At 40.3% G+C, this 23,533-nt stretch overlaps 2 protein-coding genes across 3 annotated transcripts in view; one reads left to right on the top strand and one right to left on the bottom strand.

The window, feature by feature from the left end:
- Positions 1-2,465, top strand: part of ccl44 (chemokine (C-C motif) ligand 44) — a 7,135-nt gene extending 4,670 nt beyond the window's left edge. Inside the window, exons 3-5 of one of the 2 annotated variants that reach the window (XM_083768197.1) lie at positions 6-153; positions 659-737; positions 1,164-2,465. In XM_083768197.1, the coding sequence (XP_083624323.1) occupies positions 6-153; positions 659-697 (187 nt within the window). In that variant the 3' untranslated portion in view covers positions 698-737; positions 1,164-2,465. Of the gene's footprint in view, positions 1-5; positions 154-658; positions 743-1,163 lie in introns of both variants that reach the window. The other variant, XM_083768198.1, reaches the window with a different exon arrangement.
- A 2,139-nt stretch (positions 2,466-4,604) lies between these two features.
- Positions 4,605-12,146, bottom strand: slc1a6 (solute carrier family 1 member 6; the record flags this gene model as incomplete). Its single annotated transcript, XM_083766418.1, has 10 exons — positions 11,879-12,146; positions 11,525-11,662; positions 10,939-11,146; positions 9,902-9,944; positions 9,615-9,758; positions 9,053-9,237; positions 7,058-7,291; positions 6,551-6,745; positions 5,575-5,709; positions 4,605-4,803 (listed from the first exon to the last, which is right to left on the bottom strand). The coding sequence occupies exons 1-10, from the start codon at positions 12,105-12,107 to the stop codon at positions 4,605-4,607; spliced, it is 1,710 nt and encodes a 569-aa protein (XP_083622544.1). The 5' UTR covers positions 12,108-12,146.
- Between the last annotated feature and the right edge of the window lie 11,387 nt (positions 12,147-23,533).

Below are 23,533 nucleotides of genomic sequence, written 5' to 3'. Positions count from 1 at the left end.
GATAGTCTGTACACTAAGAAGGCAGTGAAGTGTGCTGATCCCCGGGACAGGAAGGTGAAGAGGTTACTGAGGAAGCTCCTGCAGAGACAGAGAACCAAATCCCAAAGGACCATGTGGCTTCTTCCTCATGACAACCTCCCTGTCATGTCAGAGGTATGCACAGCCATCGTGCCCCTGTACTATTCTATGGAAACTATCTAGTGCCGCAAAATAGCGATTATTTTCTTAGTGATTATTCTATTGATTGCTTTTTTGATTAGTCAAATAAACGAGAACGAGAAATGAATTGTTCCATAATACGGCATCAACAAATTGACACAAATGTTTTTTAATAACAACATAAGCTCTATTTTATACTTTGATGTTCATTGGTGGCGAAAATTGCCAATCTACAAACTCACAAGATCATAATCTAGGCCTACTATTTTGGCTATGTTTTGAAGTTTTCACCTATATAAAATAAAAAGTGTTGAAAGTGGTTGTTGCAACCATAGTGGATTCAAAATAATTTATGCTACTGTATTTAGGACAGATTTTATTCAAATAGATTATTTGATCTACGGTAATTGATTAAATTAATTTGTGCGATTAACTGTTACATGCCACTCCTATTACACATGACATGAGATATTCATAGATTTGTTTGTATCTTTATCAGGACAAGAAAGATAACTGGGCAGCCCTCCATGTGGAATGAGAGAAGACTATACTAAAATGAGCAATATTCATAGTCATAGGTAAGGTAAGATATTTGTAGTTTATAATGTGTGTGCGTGCGTGTGCGCGCGCGTGGATAAACGTGTGAAACACGTTTATCGTGTGGAATGCGTGGAAGTGATGAAACAAAACTGCGTGCGTGTGGAATGGATGAACATGCAAAATTGGAATGAAACAGAACTAGGAAATGATATTCATGTTGCCAACCTAAGAAACACACTTCAAAATAAGACACAGAAATGCAGATCCTGACACACTAGTGTGTGTGTGTGTGTGTGTGTGTGTGTGTGTGTGTGTGTGTGTGTGTGTGTGTGTGTGTGTGTGTGTGTGCGCACGCGTGCGTGCGTGCGTGGGGTTTTCATTTGCACATTTTCCATGCACTTTTACAGTATCATTTACCTCACTGTATTAACCCACTGTTTTATAATCTGCCTTCTCATTTCCAGGCCAAGTATATTTCAGCAGCCTGTCATTCTTATTTGTTGGAGCGAGCTGAACCTCCAGTCATCCTGTGTCTCTTTGTACCCTATCAGTATCCCTGGGACAAGACCTGGGCAGCAGCACATATATACTGATTCATCTTCATTTGATGTTTAAAGTTAACACTTAAACCCTCTAGTCTTAGTAAAACATACTTGAGATGCAACTGTACTTAGACCGCATTTTTCCCTCAACACTAAATTTCTTTGCCAAAAATAGCCAATCTACAAGCTCACAACGTGTCGACGGCGCGTTGTGAGCTTTTATATCGGTTATTTTTGCCAAATGCTCACCCCAGAATAGGGATGCTGGGGTTCAAATGGTTAAACACTAGAGGGGGGCTCCAGATGCTTGGTTAGGACAGCTAATGCATTACTTATATGTTGAGAGATGTCGAATCAAGTCTTGTTTTTCTTAGCCAATTTGATGTTTATGTTGCCCAGGTCTGCCTATAAGTGTCTTCTGCTACTGCTATTACTAGTAAACTACTACTCTGCTACTAGTGGCTGAACTACAAACTATACTAGTATTGTGTCAAAAGCCCACTGCAGGTCATCAAGGGCCTCACAATGGTCCAAGTGTTATGTTGTGTCTAAATCAATGGAAATGTGATTCACAAAAAGAAAAGATACATTTATTCAGTGATATGGAATACTGTATATCTGTGAGATATATACTTATTTGTGAATTGTATACTTCATTAATATGTAAGGACGCCTTGCACGGTACAGCACAGCACTGGATTTTGTCAAGGACTATTAAGGGCACCAATAGAAATACTGTTGAGTTGCATTTATTTTCATACAACCCCCGTCTATGGTTAGAAGGAAAAGTCAAAAACGTTCTCTTAGATCCCGCCCTTTTACAGTAAAACTTCTATAGCTTTCATCAGGTTTGACCAGTCTATTAATAATGTGTGTTACTAACATTTTGTATTCTCAGTGTAGGCTATATGAGGTGTTTGTATGCTGAAGAAAACATGTGCACTGGAGGTTGGAGGTTTTGATATGTATCAGCACATAAATATTACCTTTTATTCTGACTGTCAAAAAACTATGCCAAAGTATTTATCAAACATTTCTGATGAAATTCACAACCACTTAAGGCTGTTACAAAGTTAGAGGGCTTGATATTGTAAAAACATAAATTTAATGTAGAAGAATGCACTGTATGTTCAAGGAGTATTCAAGAAGTAAATTCTTTTATAAATTCTGAAATTATGACTTCCACTGAATGTTGATTTCCTCAGTTGTGTTTTAAGCCATAAAACGGTGTGTGTGTGTGTGTGTGTGTGTGTGTGTGTGTGCGCGCGCGCGTGTGTGTACACATTATTTACATATATTATTTGTCTTCTTTGCACCTTAAAACTCTTGACTGTTCCTATAGTACCTAAACTGTTGACAGTCAGACACAGCTTCATTCCTGAGACATTTAATTGATAAATTTAACATAAATTGTCCATTAAAATACAGAGTTAAACATTTTGTGAAACATCAAGGCTCACACAAGTGGCAAAGTCAAATAATATGCCTTCAAACAACACTCTTCACTTAACACCAGAAGTAATAACTGCACTTATGTAATATATAGACATTTCCTTAAAAAAAAGCCTTCTCAAAATCTTTTCACAGTACCTATTCACAGAACTAGGAAATAAACCAATTTGAGAAGCTTAAAACTACAAAAAACTAATATTCAAGCCAAAACATGAAATAAACTGAATAAAATGAACTGAACTGAACCTTTTAAAACAATTAAGTCTGATGAAACAAGCAAAAAATAAATAACATTAAAGCATAATTAAGTAGAAATTAACATTAGAAAAAGGATAATAATTGTCATGGAATAAACAAATATTTGACAATGAAGGTATTTTCAAATAAAGTATTGTTTTTTGTCTAGCACCAAAGACTGCTCAATAAAGAAACATTATAAATACAAAGAAATACAATATAGAATGCAATGATTGAAAACCATTCTACCAAAACCATCAAAATATCAATAACAGATATAGCAATTAAACCCAGTGTAGAACAGTCTGTTACATTCAAGTAATGTAGGGTACATTTTCAGTCATATTGAAATGGTTACAAGATCAATGACGGACTATTTACAATTTATATGTTCCATTTTATATCTTTATCTTTAATGAGGAACAGAATCATAGTAACATTAGAGGTAGTCAAAATTAAGTGAGACACAAGATTGTATGTGAATATTAAGCCATGCAAAAGATATCTGCCTTATGATGCAAATGTACTTAAAAATGTTGAAACATCTCCTTCTCTCCTGGTGTTTTTTTTTTTAGAGAGAGAGAGAGAGAGAGAGAGAGAGAGAGAGAGAGAGAGAGATATATCTCCATAAGTTTCTTTGTAATGCTGTGTATTCAAACACTGGTCTTTAAAAAGTTTTTGAACTAGTTTGGCCGTGCGCACATTTATTTATTTTTAATCTCTGAAATGATGTTACATTTGAGGACTCTTTAAATCCATTTACTTTGTGATATACTAGTTTACTTTGTTCTACAATACAATAAAATGAAATACACAAGTACCTATCAGGAATTACAGGCAGAGACTCCAATGAAGGAATATCAACAATTTATCCAAATTAAGGAATAGCCATAGGACACTTTGGTAGAGGTTAGACAGGTTGTTGTGGTGATCGAGATAGTTGAAAGAATAGTTGCTCCATTGATTAGACATTGATCATTAAAAACATACTCCTAACCTAACTCCTTGTTAACTCACATTGTATGGTGAAACAAAGTCACTCTTTTAGCATGAAAACAAATGCAAACAAAGCTGATCCTGCCAATATACAGTATAACGTCCCAAAACCCTGGTCTGGATTTGTTGATTTAGCCATTTTTATTAGGAAACAATAACTGGACTGGATCCGTAGAATTAGAACTCACTACGTTAATAGTACGTTACACGTTTTCTATTAAAAAAAAATAATAATTTAAAAACAAAAATGCAGAACTGGGTTTTGCGATGATAAATTATGTTATGTAGACAGAATCGGCTTTGTTTTTCATTTGTAAAGTGACTTTGATTGCTGTTCCCGGTTGCAAAGTAAATCAATGAAAAACAATGGAGCAACTATTTTTGATATCTTGCCCACCTTTGGAGTTCCATTATGGCATGTTAACTACACAACCCAAACTTCTACCAAAGTGTCATATTGCTTTAACCCTGGTGTCCCTAGTTTGGGCATTTTATCATAGGTAGAAATATTCCAAACATTTCAAAGATTTTCAACATTTCAGCAAGTATAAAATAGAGCTTAAGTGGTTATGAGCCGTATTCATACACTACTATCAAGCAGCCGGGCTTCAACAACCGAACCGAACCAATACAATCTTCATGTGAAGATGCTATTCAGGAAGCAAGGGCCTTTGGGTCTCACATGGTGGTCTCACTGTTGCGGTGTTTGTTGGAGTCATTTTCCTGGCAGATGAGTTGGTAGGGTTTCTCATTCTCCTCAATGACAGAGTTGCCCAGTTCAGCATCTTGGTTTTCTAGTTCTGTGCGGGACAGATGCTCTACAATACCTGCGCCAAGAGAGTCGCCCAGAACATTGGTGGTGGTCCGCAGGCGATCTCTGGGGTAAAAAGGAGAGAAAGAGATAAGACGTCAGTTTACAGTTACAGAAATGTTTAATGTATAAATATTTAAACACAAAACATTTCTAAATTATTTTAAAAAACATCCAATTTACAATAGAATTGAGGCATTTAACAGATCTTAATCCAGAGGGATTTGCAATAAGTAAGGTAATACATCAAATAGGCTACATACAGTAGAAATAGTCATAGTCTGTTCTCCCAGAGCTCAGCAAACTCAGTGGCTAGGCTAGCTAGTTTCTTGGGACATTTGTGGTCGTAGTGACTACATCTGTCATTAACAAATACTGTGCAAAAAATCACGGCACTCTTAAGGGCAACTGTTGTATAATAGCAATATTATACGAGAGGGGGTGGCTTAACGTCATTAATGCACGCCTGCGATGCTGCAGGAACGAGCCTAATGTAAGTACTGTAAGTAAGTATGTAATCTAAATGACATACTTTTGGGATTTGCATACGCCTGCAAGGTCATCAAGGCTAGGGCAAGTGCTACGTGTGTGACACATTAGGACGGTGCTGTTTTAGAAAATATTTTGTTTTATAACACCATTACCCAAAATTGGGACACCAGGGTGAAAATGGATAATTCAGGGTCTTCAATAATCTAGCAATCTGCATTATGCATCAATAACCTTTGCAGTGGGGGGGAGACCTCTGAAGCCCCACTATGACATTTAGACCCGTAGACCCACATAACACAACACAGACCAATCCCCATCACGCTTTGACATTTAGTGGCAACTCACAAGAACCAATCCACTGCGATGATCAGTGTTATGCCGTCTGTGGGCAGTCCCACCGATGTCAATACGATCACCATGGTAACCAGCCCAGCCTGAGGGATGCCTGCTGCTCCGATGCTGGCAGCAGTAGCTGTGATACTGAGCAGGCAGTGGGAGGGATGAGGGGAATGAAGATGTTTAATAAAGTGAAACAAACACACAGTCAGTGGTGGAAAGTAACCAAGTGCATTTATTCAAGTACTGTGCTTAAGTGACATTTTGAGGTACTTTTACTTTATTGGAGTATTTAAAATTTGTGTTACCTTTTACATCTACTTCACAGCATTTAGAGGCAAATATTGTACTTATACTATTACGTTATAGTAAATCAACATATAGTCAAAATGATGAGTCTTGTTCCTGGCCTTTAAAATCCAACACATTGCTATAAATAATGGCTACAGTATAACATGTAAATAGGTAATTTTTTTGTTATTACAAATGGAGATAAACCCTATGATTGCATGCATGAAAGTGACATTTGTAGTCATCATATGACGTTTACAGAGAATAGTACATGCTTTTTGTATAGACATACTGTACAGCTTTATGGAGTTATCATATAATAAGTACCTCAAGCTTGAGGGCGGTAAACGTCAAGTTTGACGCAAAGGAGTGGATTCACTAGAGCTGGCACTAAAATTACTATAATAATTGGCCTAATGAAAAAGGTCTGGTTGTCTCTCCAAATAAAGGGGAAAGGGGCTTTTTGTTAGATAGAATTGCTGTCATCAGTCAAACTTGTACATTTTCAGCAGAATATGTTGACACACCCACATCAGGAACACCACAGCCATGGCTGCGGTTTACTCACAATACTTTTGATGCAGACAGGATAGTTAAACATTTTTATTTTATGTAGCCTATTAACAATTGTGTTTAGAGAAGTCAAAACACATGTGTAATGATAATTGGGCAAAATAAACCAGTGAAAGATTACCTGATGGTGAGAATCTGGCCAAAGTTGAGGTCCATGTTATTGACCTGAGCAATGAAAATGGCCGCCACAGCCTCATAGAGGGCTGTACCATCCATATTTATGGTGGCCCCCACAGGAAGAACAAAGCGTGTTACTCGCTTATCCACGTGGTTGTTTTCTTCCAGACAGCGGAAGGTGATTGGCAGGGTGGCAGAACTGGGGTGAAATGAATTGGACAGAGTGAGACAATGCAGAGTCACACTGAAAATACAGAATCACACTATAATCAGAACCTGGATAAGATGGTACAGTGGTTCTTAAAGTGGTCTCTGGGGATGCCCAGCGGTCCTCCGGGGGTTCCACAGGGTCTGGAGCTAAATGATTGATAGTTAGGAACCAAATAGCTTACCCTTACAGATCTTAGTTAAAGTGTTAAATTAACTCTCTGGGGGTCCGTGACCTAATAATACATGGGGGTCTTTGAAATGAAAAGGTTTGAGAACCAATGCGACACTGAATGCGACCCACCTGGAGGAGGTACCCAGGGCGGTGATGAGTGCCTGAAGCAGTCCTCCGATGAAGCTGTATGGGTTTTTCTTAGTCACCAGGAAATACAGTAGTGGCAGGACAATCAGGCCATGGATGAGAAGGCCCACGATGACAGTCACAGTGTACATACCAAGCTGACCTCCCACCTGTGCAAGGTCCTTCATCTCCACAATCTTCCCCGCAATCAGGAACAGGATTCCCACGGGTGCATACCTGGAATGGGATGGGAGTGAGTTAGCTGGGGAGGAATGACAGCGATGCGACAAGAGTGATAGTGGAAAGTGGAGAAAACAAATACTACTGGCTGATACCAATGAAGACTTCATGTGAAATAGCTAAAGTGTACCAACTCGTTTTCCTTTTTATTTTATTTGTATTTGTATTTGTATAACACTCAAAATAATTTTTGCTGTAGGCCCCTTGACTCAAATGGACTTGTCCTGTCTAGTGCCTACGTAATGGATAATAAACTATGATATAAACACCTCAACTTCGTCTCTGTGTTTAATCATCAATTTTATTTCTCGATAATGACCACCGACCTGTTTATTATCCCGCTTATTACACGGCTACTTAATACATTGACCCAAGTAACAACAAAACAGGTATTTCCTTGCTTACACTAATGAAAGTATTCCATCAGTGTTGGATGGCCTTCTGCAACACGGTCGCCTCGAAGTGTTTGTTGATCAAATTGAATACATTTTCGACTACTTTCAAAAACCTTCTTGAGAGCAACGCTTAGTTTTAAATGACATTGTGTGTGTGTTTACATAGCTGTCATGTTGGATACAGCATAAAATCCAAGCAGCGCAGCATAACCGCTGTCTAATCAAAGCCTCAGAGCACCTGCTGCGCTGCTGTTATAGCGGTCTGTTATAGCGCGGAGCAGTCATTATCAAGAAATAACACAGTCCTGAATTCAGCGATTGACCATTCAGAATCAAGCATTCAACCAAGTATATACAGTATAATACATTTTAACGTTGATCAGTTGGGTCAGATGTGGGGGGTGTACAGGTGTTAATTGTCACTGTGTGCATGCTGTGTCAGATGGTCGGCTGATGCATGAAAGGACTACTGGCAAGAGGTGGCAGTAGATTGCAGGAATCTCCGATCTGGAAGCTAGGCTCTCAGAACCATTGAGCAACGATACTCCTCTGAAACAAACTCCTCTGTTTGTGGTTATGTATGTGCTTATCACACATACAGAAACACACATGCTTTCTGTCTTGCTCTTGAAATTAATCATGAATTTGTTCGTCTCATTCACTCTTGCTCCATCTGTCTCACACTTTTTGTTTAGTTTTTCCTTTGTTTTGCCAATGGGTACATCTCACACGCACGCACGCACACGCGCACACACGCACGCACGCACGCACGCACGCACGCACGCACGCACGCACGCACGCACGCACGCACGCACGCACGCACGCACGCACGCACACACACACACACACACACACACACACACACTTACTTCCTGTCTCTGTTTTAACATTAAACATAACTTGATGTTGATGATTTCTCTCACACACACACACACACACACACACACACACACTACACGCTCCCTTTTTGACGGCGAAGCCAATTGAGCTTGAGGGTTGGTTGAGTGACGCATGTAGGCGCTTCACTACCACCGACGGTCGTGTGCACACTGCACACCGTACATTTTACAACATTTTACAACAGAGTCAGGACATCTGGGAGTGCAGGAGTTCTGAGACCACCCAGAAGAAGTTCTGACTGATGTCAATTTGTAGTTTAGTTTAATTCAGCCTCTAATGACTTTCTTTGCCTGGCGAGGTCAAGACAAGAAATGCCACCACTTGTGCCTTCTTATTTTGAGGCTCTATTAGTCATGAGACAATTTTCACCATGCCAACAACAAACTCCGAATCATAGTCTTCAGCTGATGTGTTGTGCTGAAATGTGGTAACTTTGTTTTCTGAAATAAACATGCATTCTGACCAGATGATGATGGCAACAAGTCTCATGATGGCTTCGTTAAGGCAGTCGAAGAAGTCTTTGACAGCCTTTCCCTGCTGCTTCATGTTGCCGACGACCAGTCCAAAGCATAGTGAGAATACCACCAGGCCCAGAGCGTTCACACCATTAGAAGAACCTGATACAGGAACGGTCTCCTCCACTGTCTCCTAAGGCATGAAATCTCTTTTTAAAAGTTGTCCATACACTAGAAAAAGATGAATAGCTGTACACAGTCTCCGCACACATCCTTTTCTATCTTCCAGTAGACATTCATCAGAGCTCTGCATGCAAACGCTGTCCCTCTTTCCCTAGAGAATCTTAGCTTTGCTTCCCACAATTTCATTTTTCAGTAACAGTGTGAGTGTGTGAGAAATCCCCCAAAAATATAGTCTAAACTCTAAAGGGTGTTATGGTACTTTACTTACAAATACACTTCAGACACAATAAATAGGAATATTTATAAAACCTATAAAAAAAAAAAGTAACATTAAAGCAATGCAGACATGATTTATTATCTTATGTGGGATGACTATGGTGTCATTACCTGTATGGTGTACATCAACCTGCTGAGGTTCATGCTTAAGGGAGACAAGGATGACGATGATGACGTCATGTTGGGAGAGTCCGTAAGGTTGACGGCCACGGTCACATTCCTGGTGGTGGTGGTCTTCTTGTACACGGTTTTGTACTGCAAGAGACCAGTGTACGGAGGAGTCATAGTAGCATTGTTTGAATGATGTACGCTGGTTATAGCTGTGCAATCAGATTTTTTTTACAAACTATAAGCTGAAAACCATGTTATTGAGGGTTGGGGAAAGATAGTAAACCCACCTGCTTGAAGCAAGCCTCCACCAGATTAGGAGGGAACATGTTCCTGAGAGAAAGTATTGAACTGTTATGCTAAAGTGTGTGTTTTAGTACAATATACAAAACAAGACTGCAAGGTTATACACAAGATGTAATCCTACAGTTAATATGAATTACTCTAATCATTATTGATATCGCTGTGTGAGTGTCAAGATGTTAATCACATAAAACAGACAAAGGCACTCGCTAGTGAACTTTCTGGTGCTACACAGCAGTACATCTGGTACTCTCATACTGCGGTCAAACTGGTAGATACAACTACTGCTGTATCATGCTGATGTCAGCGAGCATGTTGATCATCACTACAACAGCGATGCAACAGCTACGCTATGTCGCTTTGTATCTTTGAATCTTCTGTAGCAGCCAGTGTGAAGGCTTGATTTATATACTTAGTTGTGCATGGGTATCACGCACCAAAAACAGGCAATCTCATTTGTCACAACTGCAATGCGTAAAGAGCTTGTAGATCTGTTATTTTAAGTGCATATGACACCCATGTGACAGCGGCCCGGTTCCCAAACTTTTCTGGATCAGGGCCCATTTGAAAATCTCAAAAGCCTTTGCAGCCCACCATCTGCCAGCCAAACGGTCAAATGGTTGCCGGTCAGATACATGGGCCGCATGCACCTTTCAGAGCATGATAATTTGAATGATCAATCAATCTATTATTGATTGATCCGGCTTGGATAAATGGAGCCAATAGTATAGGCTACTTTAAGTTCCTATTTATGATGAAAACTCAGATTTTAAAGAAAAACTACCATTTTCTTTTTTACATATATTTTCAAAAATATAATTTTGTTAGTGTTTTCAAATTCTTTGGGGGCACACTTGCAATATCGTCACAGACCCGTCCACCAATGGGCCCGGGCCTACAGGCTGGGAAACGCTGCTGTATGAATACTGTATAAATCAGGCATACAGAGTTTTAAAAACATGAGGAGAATATCCAGGATGGAATACAAAGTATTACGTAAGTATACTAAGTACTAAGTAAGTACCTGATGAGATCCAGGAAAGCATCAGTAGCCTGTACTGGTTCTATTTTCCCGCTGGACGCCAAAGGGCTGTCCCTGCTGCCCTTCCCTGGCCTGATGATCATCACCATGACGATGCCGATGAAGACAGCGATCAGTGTGGTCACCATGTAGTAAGCCACTGCACGCACACCCATCTTACCTGATGCCTTACTGTCCAGAGAGGAGATACCTGCATGGGACACAAGTGCAACAGTTAATCGAACAAATCACATTTACTTTGGAAATGTGCATTTCCCATCAGTCCGTCCGTCCGTCACCCACCCCATGCCTCCATATATGGTCATGCCTCGTGACATCACGTGACATCATCAGGGATCTCCATATATCGGCATATATGTAGTCGCAACGCTGACGACATCGCCAGGGGCCCTTCTCTATATATGGGAATGTCAATATATGGCCATACCGTATCACGCCTCCATATATGGTCACACCTCGTAACAATTATTTTGCCCCAGCTTCTGGGCCTATTTTGGCCCAGAAGCTGCAAATCGCTGGGCGCCCATATATAATATATATGCTTTATTTTTTATTTTTTACTACCCACCTGTTACAAGACTGGAGACTATTAGCGGCAGCACCAGCATTTGCAGCATCCTCATCAGCAGCTCCCCAGGAAAGGCAAAGTACTTGATCTCCCGCAGTGTCAGGTTACGTGGGCGTAGAGCAAAGCCCAGGATCACACCTACATAGTACATACACACACACACACACACACACACACACACACACACACACACACGGATAGTGTAAATGTTGAGTGAAATATTTGAAAATACAGTAGGTATGTATAGATACTGGAGTTGTTTTTTTAAATGGGAAAAAGAATCATCATCATAACAATACTCTATCATGAACATCAATGCCATTCTCAACCACCTAGCCTCCCTCCACCACTGACCCAGTGCAACGGCAGCTACAGTGAACAGAACAAAGAGGTTCCTCCTTAGGAAGTCTTTGACACTCTCCCTGGTGATGGAGTGAATCCTCTCCTTCATGCTGCTGGCTTTCTCTTCCATTGTCCTGCGTAAACGCCTCCTCAAGCTTCCTCGCTCTGGCCGGTGGGGTTTGTCTGCGTCCTCGTTCAGGAAAAGACTAGCACTGGTTGGGGGCTTCAAGTTCTCATTCATAATCAACTCCAGCACCTGGTCAAGGAGGCAGGTTTCGTGGGAAACTAGAGAGAAGGAGAGAGGAAGTGGCATGTCTTGAATTAATCAGTGGAATTAGAATTTGAGCAGAATTATACGCTCGTAGGCCTACAACATGATACACTTTCAGAGATTCTGGTGCAATTTGTTTTTTTTTAATATATTTTTTATCCCACGATTTTGTGACCCATTTTTCACCCCTGTGTCAATCATCTAATGTGATCCTGGGCTCTACACACCCTCCACCAACCTAGTCCCCATATATGGGGGACAAGGGGAGAGCAACGGACTTGAACTCATGCTTCCTTCATGCCTGAGTGTCCAAGTTGCTCCTTTACACCTGACAGGGGGGAGTTTCCCTGGTTGGTAGCGTGTGGAAGGAACACGTTATTCCAACCAGTTCCTTTCCCCTCCATCAGGCGCCCCGGCTGGCCAGGGGGAGGAAGTTTAGTGACCAGGATTACTGCATGTTTTTTGTGAGGGTACCTACCCTAGGGGACACGGGGAGAACATGCAAACTCCACACAGAAAGGCCCTTTCGCCAACCCCGCCTTCGGGTATGGGCACTGATGACGCGGAGGAGGAAACACGCCGCCAGCACCCACAGCGTCCCGAGCGGGAATCGAACCCAGGACCTTCTAGTTGTGAGGCGACAGCACTACCAACTGTGCCACCGTGCCCCCTTTCTGGTGCAATTTGTGACATACTGTTAGCACCAGCAACCTCATGAAGGACCAATCAGAAATAAGAACTATCAAAAATGCAAAGCCAAAACCATTATACCAAATGAGTATACGCACGCACGCACGCAAGCACTCACGCACGCACACACACACACACACACACACACACACACGCCCGCATGCACACAGAAACACACACACACACACACACACACACACACACACACACACACACACACACACACACACACACACACACACACACACACACACACACACACAATCTTGCAGTCAAATAGGGCTCTATTTTCTGAAAAGCCTTATTCTCAGACAAATATAATAACTAGAGGATGGATGACCTTTGAAAAGTCCTAATCAGATGAGAAAGTCATTATACATTTTCAACAGAACCTTTCAGATTGTCAAAGTGGTTTATCTGCCACTCACTTATACAAGTACGAGCTAAATGTTGGTGTGACATGCTCTATAGACAGTCATGGACAATAATTTACAAACAAAAATATATAATACTGAGTGGGTATAAAAATAATAAGAAAACACAAGTAACCTTTAGCAGCAATGGAGTGTGTACAGAATAAGCAGAGGCCTAAATATTGCATATGCAAATGTAAATGTGCAGAGTGCAATAGAAGAACGGCTTTAGAGATTTAGCAGCTAATAAACACATGTAGGCTAAATAATAATAATAATAAATAACAATTAGTATTAAACCTCCAGTCTTACCGTGATTGTGTGCTTGGGTTAAAGAAAAATACAGTTGTGTGTATAGTTAGCACTTCACTGCGCGTGGCTGTACGATATCTGGCTGTCCCTTATCTAAGTAGGCTACAACCTTTTCCTCTGAATCACCTTCCACAAGAAGACAGAACACAACTGATTTACTCCAATGGTTACAGCACACAATACTCTGCATATGACTATGCTCTCAGAATTGACCATTACTATTTTTCTACTACTCCCTGGGGATAAACATTGTTGCTTATTGATTCCCTTTGTCCATTGTTCTGATATGTCCATTTATCTCTACACATCTACTAACAATGCAAATTTCTCATTGCTGAGTGGGACTCAATGACCCTCAATAATCCAACTCCATTTTTCAGCATGGGATCATTGGCTGCATAATAGGCTACTTACTTTCCCTTCGTTGTTACAATATCGGCATATTTCACAAATGAATGACTCAATTGGCTGAAATCGCAACTCTCTGTCTGCTGGTGACCTCGATTGAAACTCAAGTGGAAACATCCGATCAGTGTTCACTGTTTTACAATGAAGGACTCTATACTTTGATAAATGGACGTGGGTGTTAAGGGGACATGAAGAATATTCCAATGGTGCAAATATGAAAGCTGAAACCAAACTAGAGGAAACATATAACTGAATGTGTTCAAACTGTGTACTACATACTTACTAGTGAACTATGTCTATACTAGAGAAGCCAGTGGACCCCTACCCCAGATGAAGCATGGGAAGCAAGCTGAGGCCAGTCCATGGCTCCCTGCTCCAGCCTCCGAGCATGAGTACTTGGGCCTGATAGAAATCAGGCTAGTTAACATCAGATGTCACTGGATGAAAATGTGTCACACTGATGTATGGAGCATTATTTTACAATATAGGAAGTTTAGCTTCATGAGATGGCAGTTGCTGAGAAAGGAGAGAGCATTAGCCCCATCCAGATGTTCCCAGCTGTTATTAGAATCTGAACTGACAAACATGCATAGCTTCTCTGGACTCTAGCCTTTTCTTTTCACTCTTACGTCTTAACATTATCAAAGAACACATGTATTGGTACCAAAATATATAAAGAATATTCTGCCTGGACAATTCTGTTACATAGGGTAGACAGTACTGTACAATAAATCTCTAAATAAATATCATTGAGTGACCACCAAGAATTTACAAACCAAAACGCACCCAACAGCACCAAGCCTATACATAGTGAACTCTACGTAGTAATAGCACATAGCAGTTGGTATTTCACACCTTAGCACAATAAACCTTGAAGCCACCATGCTAAAATACAAGGATATAGAGATAGTATCAGAGCTGCAGGGCATATGCTTACACATATATCTGCATGGTTTGTACTTTGTACTATAGCCATTTACATTTTATTTATGTGCACACACATCTCCAACATGATAGCCAGGTACACACATTGCAGTAGCAAATGAATGAGCCAGGAGGCATATGGCCAGAACAACTCACTGCCACTGGGAATATTATTTGCATTGTTTTAACAGTTTTTTAAATAAAGTAGGCTAATTAAATAGATACATTTGCATTTGATGTAAATGTAATAGACAATAATCTATCATTATATTATCATATTATAAAGGTGCTATCAGTTCTTTTTGTTTTTTGTTTTTGTCCCAGTAAAATACTATAAATACTATCCTCCTGTTTTGGATAAATACTAATATTGTTCTCAACTAAATCTCATATTCACCTTGTCCCCTGCACAGCCACAACACATTCTTAACATACAGTACTCACCACTCATGGTTCTACGAGTCTGGAACAAAACCCTCGATTTAATCCCAAACTTTACAGTATGACCAGAGAGATCATGAGGAGTGAATGTGTCCACAACTCATGACAGAAGGAGGAGAGGTCTTTTGAACGGTCCTCATTTAACAGACAGACATGAAAAGGCCTCTCATCTCCTCTGTTCTGACCTTCTCACACCTCCATGGAGCAATATGTACACACACGCGCACCTCCATGGAGCAATATGTACACACACGCACACGCACACGCACACACACACACACACACACACACACACACACACACACACACACACACACACACACACACACACACACACACACACACACACACACACACACACAGTATACTGCATGCGAGCCGGTTAGACAGGCATTCAAACACAGATGCGAGCTCACACACACTCCAGCTACCCCCAGTGAATGCATCAAGTCCACCCCTGAATTGCAACACAGAGGGGTAAAAAATGAATGAAAGTTGCACTACTATTTTAGAAATAGGTCAACAATACAAATGACTTGAGTTTTGTGAATTAATTTACTTTTAATGAGTGGCCCCCTGTGCACCCCAGAAAATAACCGGAATAATATTTCACCAAAACCAAAGCAGAACTCCCACCATGGGACTCTGTCAATCAATTAATACAGTTGCAACCACTATATTAATGGCAAGTATTTCATACAGCTTAAGTTAAAAAAAATCTGAACTATCCCTTTAACGTTCAAACGAATCGTCAAAAGGTCACGGGAACGCCCCCAATGTAATTCGAACCAATCACAACATCACAGCCATGTCCCTTTTTCTTGCCTGGTACTGTGGGACACCAGTAAAAACGCATCATACACAGACGTTTCTCAATTATTGTAGCCTATTCGTATTCGTAGGAGGCGAGACGTAAGGGAGTGAGCTCAGGCGAGAAAGTCGCTGTGCCGAACGTTGCTCAGTCCACTTCAGCAGGCTCGGCATTGTTCGTGTTATGTCCCGATATAGGGACAGAATCGAAATGTCGCACCGACACGGCCCGAGCCAAGGGGCCAGTGAGGCTCTTCAACGTTGAAGCACTGGGCCCTAGTGGTAAGAGGAGGGACTACAGGCGGACCCGTGGATTCATGACCGGGAAACCCCGTGCAGCTGGGCTTTAACATTGAGCGCTCGGTTGCACTTCCGTTTGACCACCATGCGGAAGTAGACGTTCTAACCCACCTACCAGTGACATCATCAATGGAAAATCATGAAGCTAATAGGACCTGCAGGCTTTCTATTTCTGGAAAGTTAGCAGTTAGCAGCATGCTAATAGAAGTTCTCATATTATTAAATCCAAATTAAATTAACATTTTGAAATCACCAAACCGGCCCTCCTCTGATACACAGTGAGTAGTCAAAAATTGTGCCAATGATTGAAGATGGGTTGACCAAGTTGGCCATCCCACCCGGCCATGACCCAACATTGCATTAAAATAAAATGATTTTAACATTGCGCCATATGCTAATAAAGAAGCTCCACTGTTCCTGTCTTTTTTGTTATATTTCCAGCTCCAATCTTTCTCTCACACACACACACACACACACACACACACACACACACACACACACACACACACACACACACACACACAGGCATATATATAGTATAGGCATTAGGCATATATGTTTAATATTAACTATGATAGCCTATGGTCTATGTGACTTTAGTTTGTTTTCTAATTATTATTATTTTTTAACTTACCCTGTTTCTGCTACTCCTGAAAATAAACAGTAAAAACAAGACAAAAACAAAATTATGATCATCAAAGCCTCACAATCGTCCTTACAGCCTAATCATGTGATCATGATGATCACATTTAGAGCATGCTGCTGCTTTGTAATTAAGGAAGTAGTGCAATCTTAAAACTCAAGTCCAAAAATGTATATTCGTAGTACGACGGTGTCGTTTGCCCAAAGATGGGGATCCACACACAGCCAAGAGCCAAGCACAAACCTTCTTTTTCTGCGATGCTAAATGCTATTTAAGCTCAAAACAGCTAAACAAAATATGCATATCTTACCTAGATCTTTTCAAGACGTCCCTCACACAGTCTGACTTGACTTCTTCGCTCTTCAGTGTCTTCACTCATCTCACAGAACTCACTCACTCAGCGTGTTTATCGTGTTCACAATATGAGCGGTTGTACTTTTCCAAACCCCTCTGGCGAGGATGGGGATGCGAAACGTGCAACGCTTGCGTAGGAGGAATAGAGGTGAAGGGTTCTTCGGGCGCGAAATAAGCCACCTGCTGCACATCCACTATGAGAGAGGGGGGGGGGGGGGCAATGCTAGTGGGTGGTTTAAACCAATGACTGAGATATCCTACATTGGATATCCTATATGTCCATTTCTCAAATGGGCACATTTCATTATCATTACAGTGAGGATGACGAATATTTGAACAGCCCTCTCTCAAAAAAAGTGATTTAAAGAGAGAGAGAGAGAGAGAGAGAGAGAGAGAGAGATGGGGGGGAGTGTAAACTGCAAAGATGAACACTACATTGCTATGACAACATGCCTCAATACTCTTGGCTCAGGGTCTGATGTTAACCACTCATGGGACACCAACTTCCCACTCCCACACCCACACATACGCTTCTACGCTTTGTGTTTACAAAAGTTGCATGAATGTGGTTGGATCTACTATACTATGGGATGAAATGCCTATGCCGTATTTGGTGTATGCTATTGGTTGATGGTGTCTGAGGAATTAAGGTCTAGTAGCCTAAACTCAAAATGTAATCTTAGACTGTCCTTCTGTCCAGTACCTGAACATTTTCTCTATGTTTGCTTCTGTACAATAAGCATGAAGAAATAAGCACTACAATTCATAAGTAAAATTGCCATTTAAAATATCCTGAGACAAATCAGGTAGGCTATTCAAACCACATGCTTTTGTTCTGAGGGACTTTTAAATATATGAAGCTTAATCCCAGATTAAATCAATGTCGAAGGGCCTCGAAATATTTTGGGACTGTAATGTTAACATGTAGGATTTGTTTCTTGTCTTAATTTCAGTTTTTTGTGACAATACAGTAGGCTATCGTCATCTTCATCATGATCATCCTGAAATTAAGGAAGTTCAAGTTCCCCAATATTCAGAGAATGTGTAATTTAAATATAAAAGTCCAGCCTGGTCATAAACTGGCGACTAAAGGATTTTCCTTCTTCTTTTAAATGGGACACTGCACAACAAGCTAGTGTAGCCTTTCAGCAAGGTCACGATTTACACACTATGACTAATGGTCATTAATCCCACTTTGAGTCTATATCATTCTACTATACATTCAATTACCCATATTTTCTCTCTCATCGTTCAACCAATTCTACAGCCACTTTATTAAAATGCAACAAACAAGAATCTGAGGCTATGGACCAACTCCTGGTTTCAATCTGGTGAAGTGATAGGAGAGCAGATTGCATTGCCATGGCAACACAATTATGCTGCTACATATACATAGCGTGGGAGGAATGTATCATGTATGATCCATGTTTAGATAAAATTACTCACTCGTCTGAAGAAGAAAGAAATAACATCTATTATCCTTTGTGTGTAGACTTGATAATTTGGTGTGAAATTGCGGCAATTGTGGCTTGTTAATCCCATTAATACAATATTCCAACATCCATTGTTTCTGTAATAAATGCATGAGTTAGGTAGATTTGTTCTTTGAAGTTTTTGTTGAATTTTCCATTTCATTTTCATTTAAAAAAATAACGAATAAAGCTGATCTACAGCCGATCTACATTCACATCCTGTGGCATTGCATGCAATGCGCGGTGAGCTTGTAGATCAGCTATTTCTGCAATTTGTCATACGTTTAGGGTGCTTATAAATCACAGAAACTGGTCATAATTATAAGCTATAGTTATGTGTTAGAAACAACTGTATGACACTATTGTTGTACTTGTACAGTTTGTACACACTATAGAGTGTCTAATAGTTCCGGTCAAGTCTAAAGATATCCATCAGTTACCTAGCAACAGGCAACATGTTAATCTTGAGGTATAGTGGTGAAAACTGGCTATTCTATTTGACAGTAGAATGGGCAATGGCTCAAAGGTGTGTGTTACCGCAAATAATAATCCTAACATCGTACAGTGGTGACCAGGCAAGTGGAATGGAGCATGCTTCCCTCAATTCTGATCCAATGACCTAACAGACCTTCTACACATACACACCCACATTTCTCTTGCATACCACCCCACTGATATATACACACATATACAGTATACACTCTCTTGCATACCACCACCCAACGCACGCACGCACGCACGCACGCACGCACGCACGCACGCACGCACGCACACAAACACACACACACACACACACACACACACACACGTGCAACCTGAGTGAAAGAGTGGTATACAGAGTCCTGCAGAGGTGAGAGCTGTTCTCCGGCAGCCTGGACCCGCACAAAAGGTGTCCTCATCAATTATTTCTCAAAGTGGGGATTTTAGCTCAGCGTCACATTAAATCGACCCACATCCCATGATGTGACGTCATCATAGAACAGGTTAAGACAGGTTAAAAATTCACAAAATCACCTGGCAATATAGTCATCAGCAACTATACCCATTAGTAGGCCTACTACAAATAAAACAAACCTGAAGCTAATGAGTTTTTACAGTATGCCTAATTTATGCACTTGATGAAAATGATAACAGATGTGATGAAGATAGTGATTATTGTTGCTATGAAATCGTGCATTTCCTGTCAGTAAGTCACGCCCCATATATGGTCATGCCTCGTGACATCAGGTGATGTCATCAATATTAAGCCCATATACTGTACAGGTCAGTTCCATATATGATGTAATCAATATTGGCCAGCAACTCAACATCTCACCTCAAATCCTTAGATATCATCTCCATATATGGAACTGACCTGTTTTGACATTATGTTGATCCTTCCCCAACCATCCTTCCTCTTCCCTTTTGACTGATACCTGTCCATTTAAACACTAGACGGGCAAGTTATTACTTGCGCGAGCAGAGCGCAAGTACTGCATATGTCAGTGGTCCCCTCGGCCAATCAGGGATTGTGAATTTTTGGTGGCTCCCCTCAGCCAATCAGGGATGGTGTATTTTTGGTGGCATCCATCTGCCAATCCAATCAGGTATTGTGTATTTTTGGTGGTGTCGCTCGGCCAATCAGAGCGCAAGTTGGCAGCTTGCTGCGTATGTCGGTGGCCCCCTCGGCCAATTGGATTGGCTCCGTATGTTGGTGCCGTCACTCGGCCAATCAGAGATTGGCTGATGACGTAACTATTTATGGGTGGTTCCTGATTGACCGAGGGACAACACTGACATATGTGGATGATCAATTTGAGTTTCAAACTTATATATAGGAAACTTAAAATATTTAGTGGATATCTCAAACAGGATTTATAAAGACATATAACTCAGATGTTTCAATAACTTGAGGGGTAAGTTGCACGCTCTTCGCACACAAGTTGGCAGCTCGACAGAGTGCATTTCTAGTTGGTGCAGCCGTGCCTGGCACCCGGCGAAAACTAGAGTTCTCAACAGGCCCGAAAATTAAGTCCTGGCCCTACTTGGGCCCTCATGAAACCCTATAGACACTGCCCCCGCTGCCATGGATCTCCATATATGGAGCTGACCTGTTCTGATCTGACCTTATCAAACCTTATACACTCAAGACACGCTCCATATATGGCCAGTACAGTATTCATTCCATGTTGATCTGACCCCCATGCCAATGCGCCAGCACTCGCCGACCTCACCCTTTAGGGCGAGGTCGCTTCTCGCCCTCAGGCGTCTTACTGGTAAATAACTCAGGTGGACTCCTTTTTATTTTTAGGATAATGTGAAGTGATCACTGATTTGTAATTGGATATTGTTGTTCAGTGTGCATGATTCAGATGCGTAAAACAGCTCTAGAAACTCACATCAAAGTACTTATTGACTCAATGCTCACATCCAGTGTTTTTTCAAATTATCAATAGGTTAAAGGACCACTTCACCACTTTTCAACTTATCTTCAAATAATTGGTCCTGACTCCTCACTAATGTTCATGATAAAATACCACAATTATTTTCTACTTTACCTGTGTCATAGGATGGCTGTGTGCACTGTGCAGTTCAGAAACCCGCCCACCAGTGATATCATCGTTAAGAAGATTTTCTTTAAAAAAAAGATTTATTTTTTTAGATTTTTATTATCGTGAGAACAATGGCTTAAATTATCACATTGTACCTTTTCAGGAATAGAAAGCCTGCAGTTTCTAATAGCTTGGATTCCCCATCGATGATGTTACTGGGTTTCTGAACTGCCCACAGCCGTCCTATGAGACACAGACTGAGTTGGAAAACAAATTGTGGCATTTTATCATGAACATTAGTTAGTAGGCTACCAATTATATTAAGGTAGGTTGAAAAGTGGTGAAGTGGTCCTTGGTCCAAAACCCTCTGCTCCACTCTACATCAGGTACCATTAGTCATTTTATCCCCATCGTCCAAAAAAGCGATGCAGTTAGTAAAGTAAAGAGTAAAGAAAAATCCCTATACCGAAATGCCTAAGCATACACAGAAATGTCAGGGAATAGATTTTATGCTTTCAAGTTTTTCAACACTAGGCTATTTGAATGCAAAAGGGACTTGGAAAGATGTAGAAAATAATAGTTATTCATATCCATAACATAAGGACAACATACACTGGAAAGAGAACGTTTCAGTTTGATCTGTCAATGTATGAGAACTTTCAGATAGTATTTTGTGATGTTCTCAACCGGTATATGTACACGCTAATTATAAGGGGAGACGAAGATAAATCTGTATCGCACGCTATACTGTATAATTTACTTTTATTTTATTTTTTAATGTATTAAAAGATGAATCCTGCTTAAAAAATAATCAGTTTGTAGGAAAATGCATTACTGTTGATAGCAATGTTTACTGTCATACTAGCAACAATGAGAAAATACCACTTTTCTGAATCATGGATGTTATGAAGCATTTCAATTATTACAAAATTCTAATGTTTGATGATCATCTCCAAACTGCAAGGATTCAATAAGCTACTACAAAACCCACACACCATGGTACCATTAGTATAATATACAAAAAGGCAAAAACGTTAGGCAGGTAACATTTTAAGATTAGCCTACATTACAGTAATGGCGATTACAGTATCATTCACTTGCTGTATAATACCACATGTCAGAAGAAGCAGTAAAGTTTCCGGCCATGCAAATATATACAGGTAAGAGTAGATAAAAGGGTTGGCATCACTTTGAGGCTGCCATAAAGAAATGAATTACCTCCATGGACAAAGTTCTTGACAAAATCAAGATATCGACGTATGGAATGTTACCATTTACTTTTAGCATGAGTACACAGTTGACCGAGATCTACAGTAAAAAACATCTGTACTAAGGTGACCAAAATGCACCTATAGATTAACAGACCAAAATGGTCGCAGGCCCAAATATTATTGGTCCATATTGTGACTATGTTTGGGCTGAGTAGAAAGGTTTACAATGTTCAGTGACATGCATGTTCAATCCGTTACTCTGATCATGTTGGATTTGCCAGTGTTAAACTAGAGTGATTTGTTTGCATCAAAACAGCAAAATTATCCAAAGCACACAAGCTACCAACTTTCACTATTCATGCCTAAGAAAGAAGGCACTTGGTGATATAATGAAAACTTGTAAAATAAATGTCCACCATAATAGTAGGGTCCAGCATGGACCATATAGTTCATAAGCGGCAACACATAGTGTGTTGTAGTGTGGATTAGGATTACAAAAAAGTCAAAATAAAAATCACACCAGCCAGGCAAATGGTGAATGCAGGTCAGCATTGTCAAGCACCAATTGTACAGCTAATGTTAAGGAGCTAAACTTCCAGATATTCATGACAGAATCATAAGTGAGGATTCAGTAGGCCTATTCATACAAAAAAACCACAATAATGTCAACTGTATACTGTCATTTGGTTTGCAGTACAATCTTTGTAACGTATATGCAGTGTTGTGCACTATAGAATACACATACAGAATGATAATCATGCTACTTAACATTGATATCTCTTCTACAGTTCCTTGGCATTGTCCTTTGGCTTTAAAAATATATATATATTAAAAAAGAAAAAGTTCAGATGTTTGACTGATCCAATGTTATGAGTGATCCAGTCTTA

The sequence above is a fragment of the Protomyctophum parallelum genome, assembly GCF_964188405.1.
Source record: "Protomyctophum parallelum genome assembly, chromosome: 6".
Classification (NCBI taxonomy): domain Eukaryota; kingdom Metazoa; phylum Chordata; class Actinopteri; order Myctophiformes; family Myctophidae; genus Protomyctophum; species Protomyctophum parallelum.
This window is presented reverse-complemented; position numbering and strand designations above follow the sequence as displayed.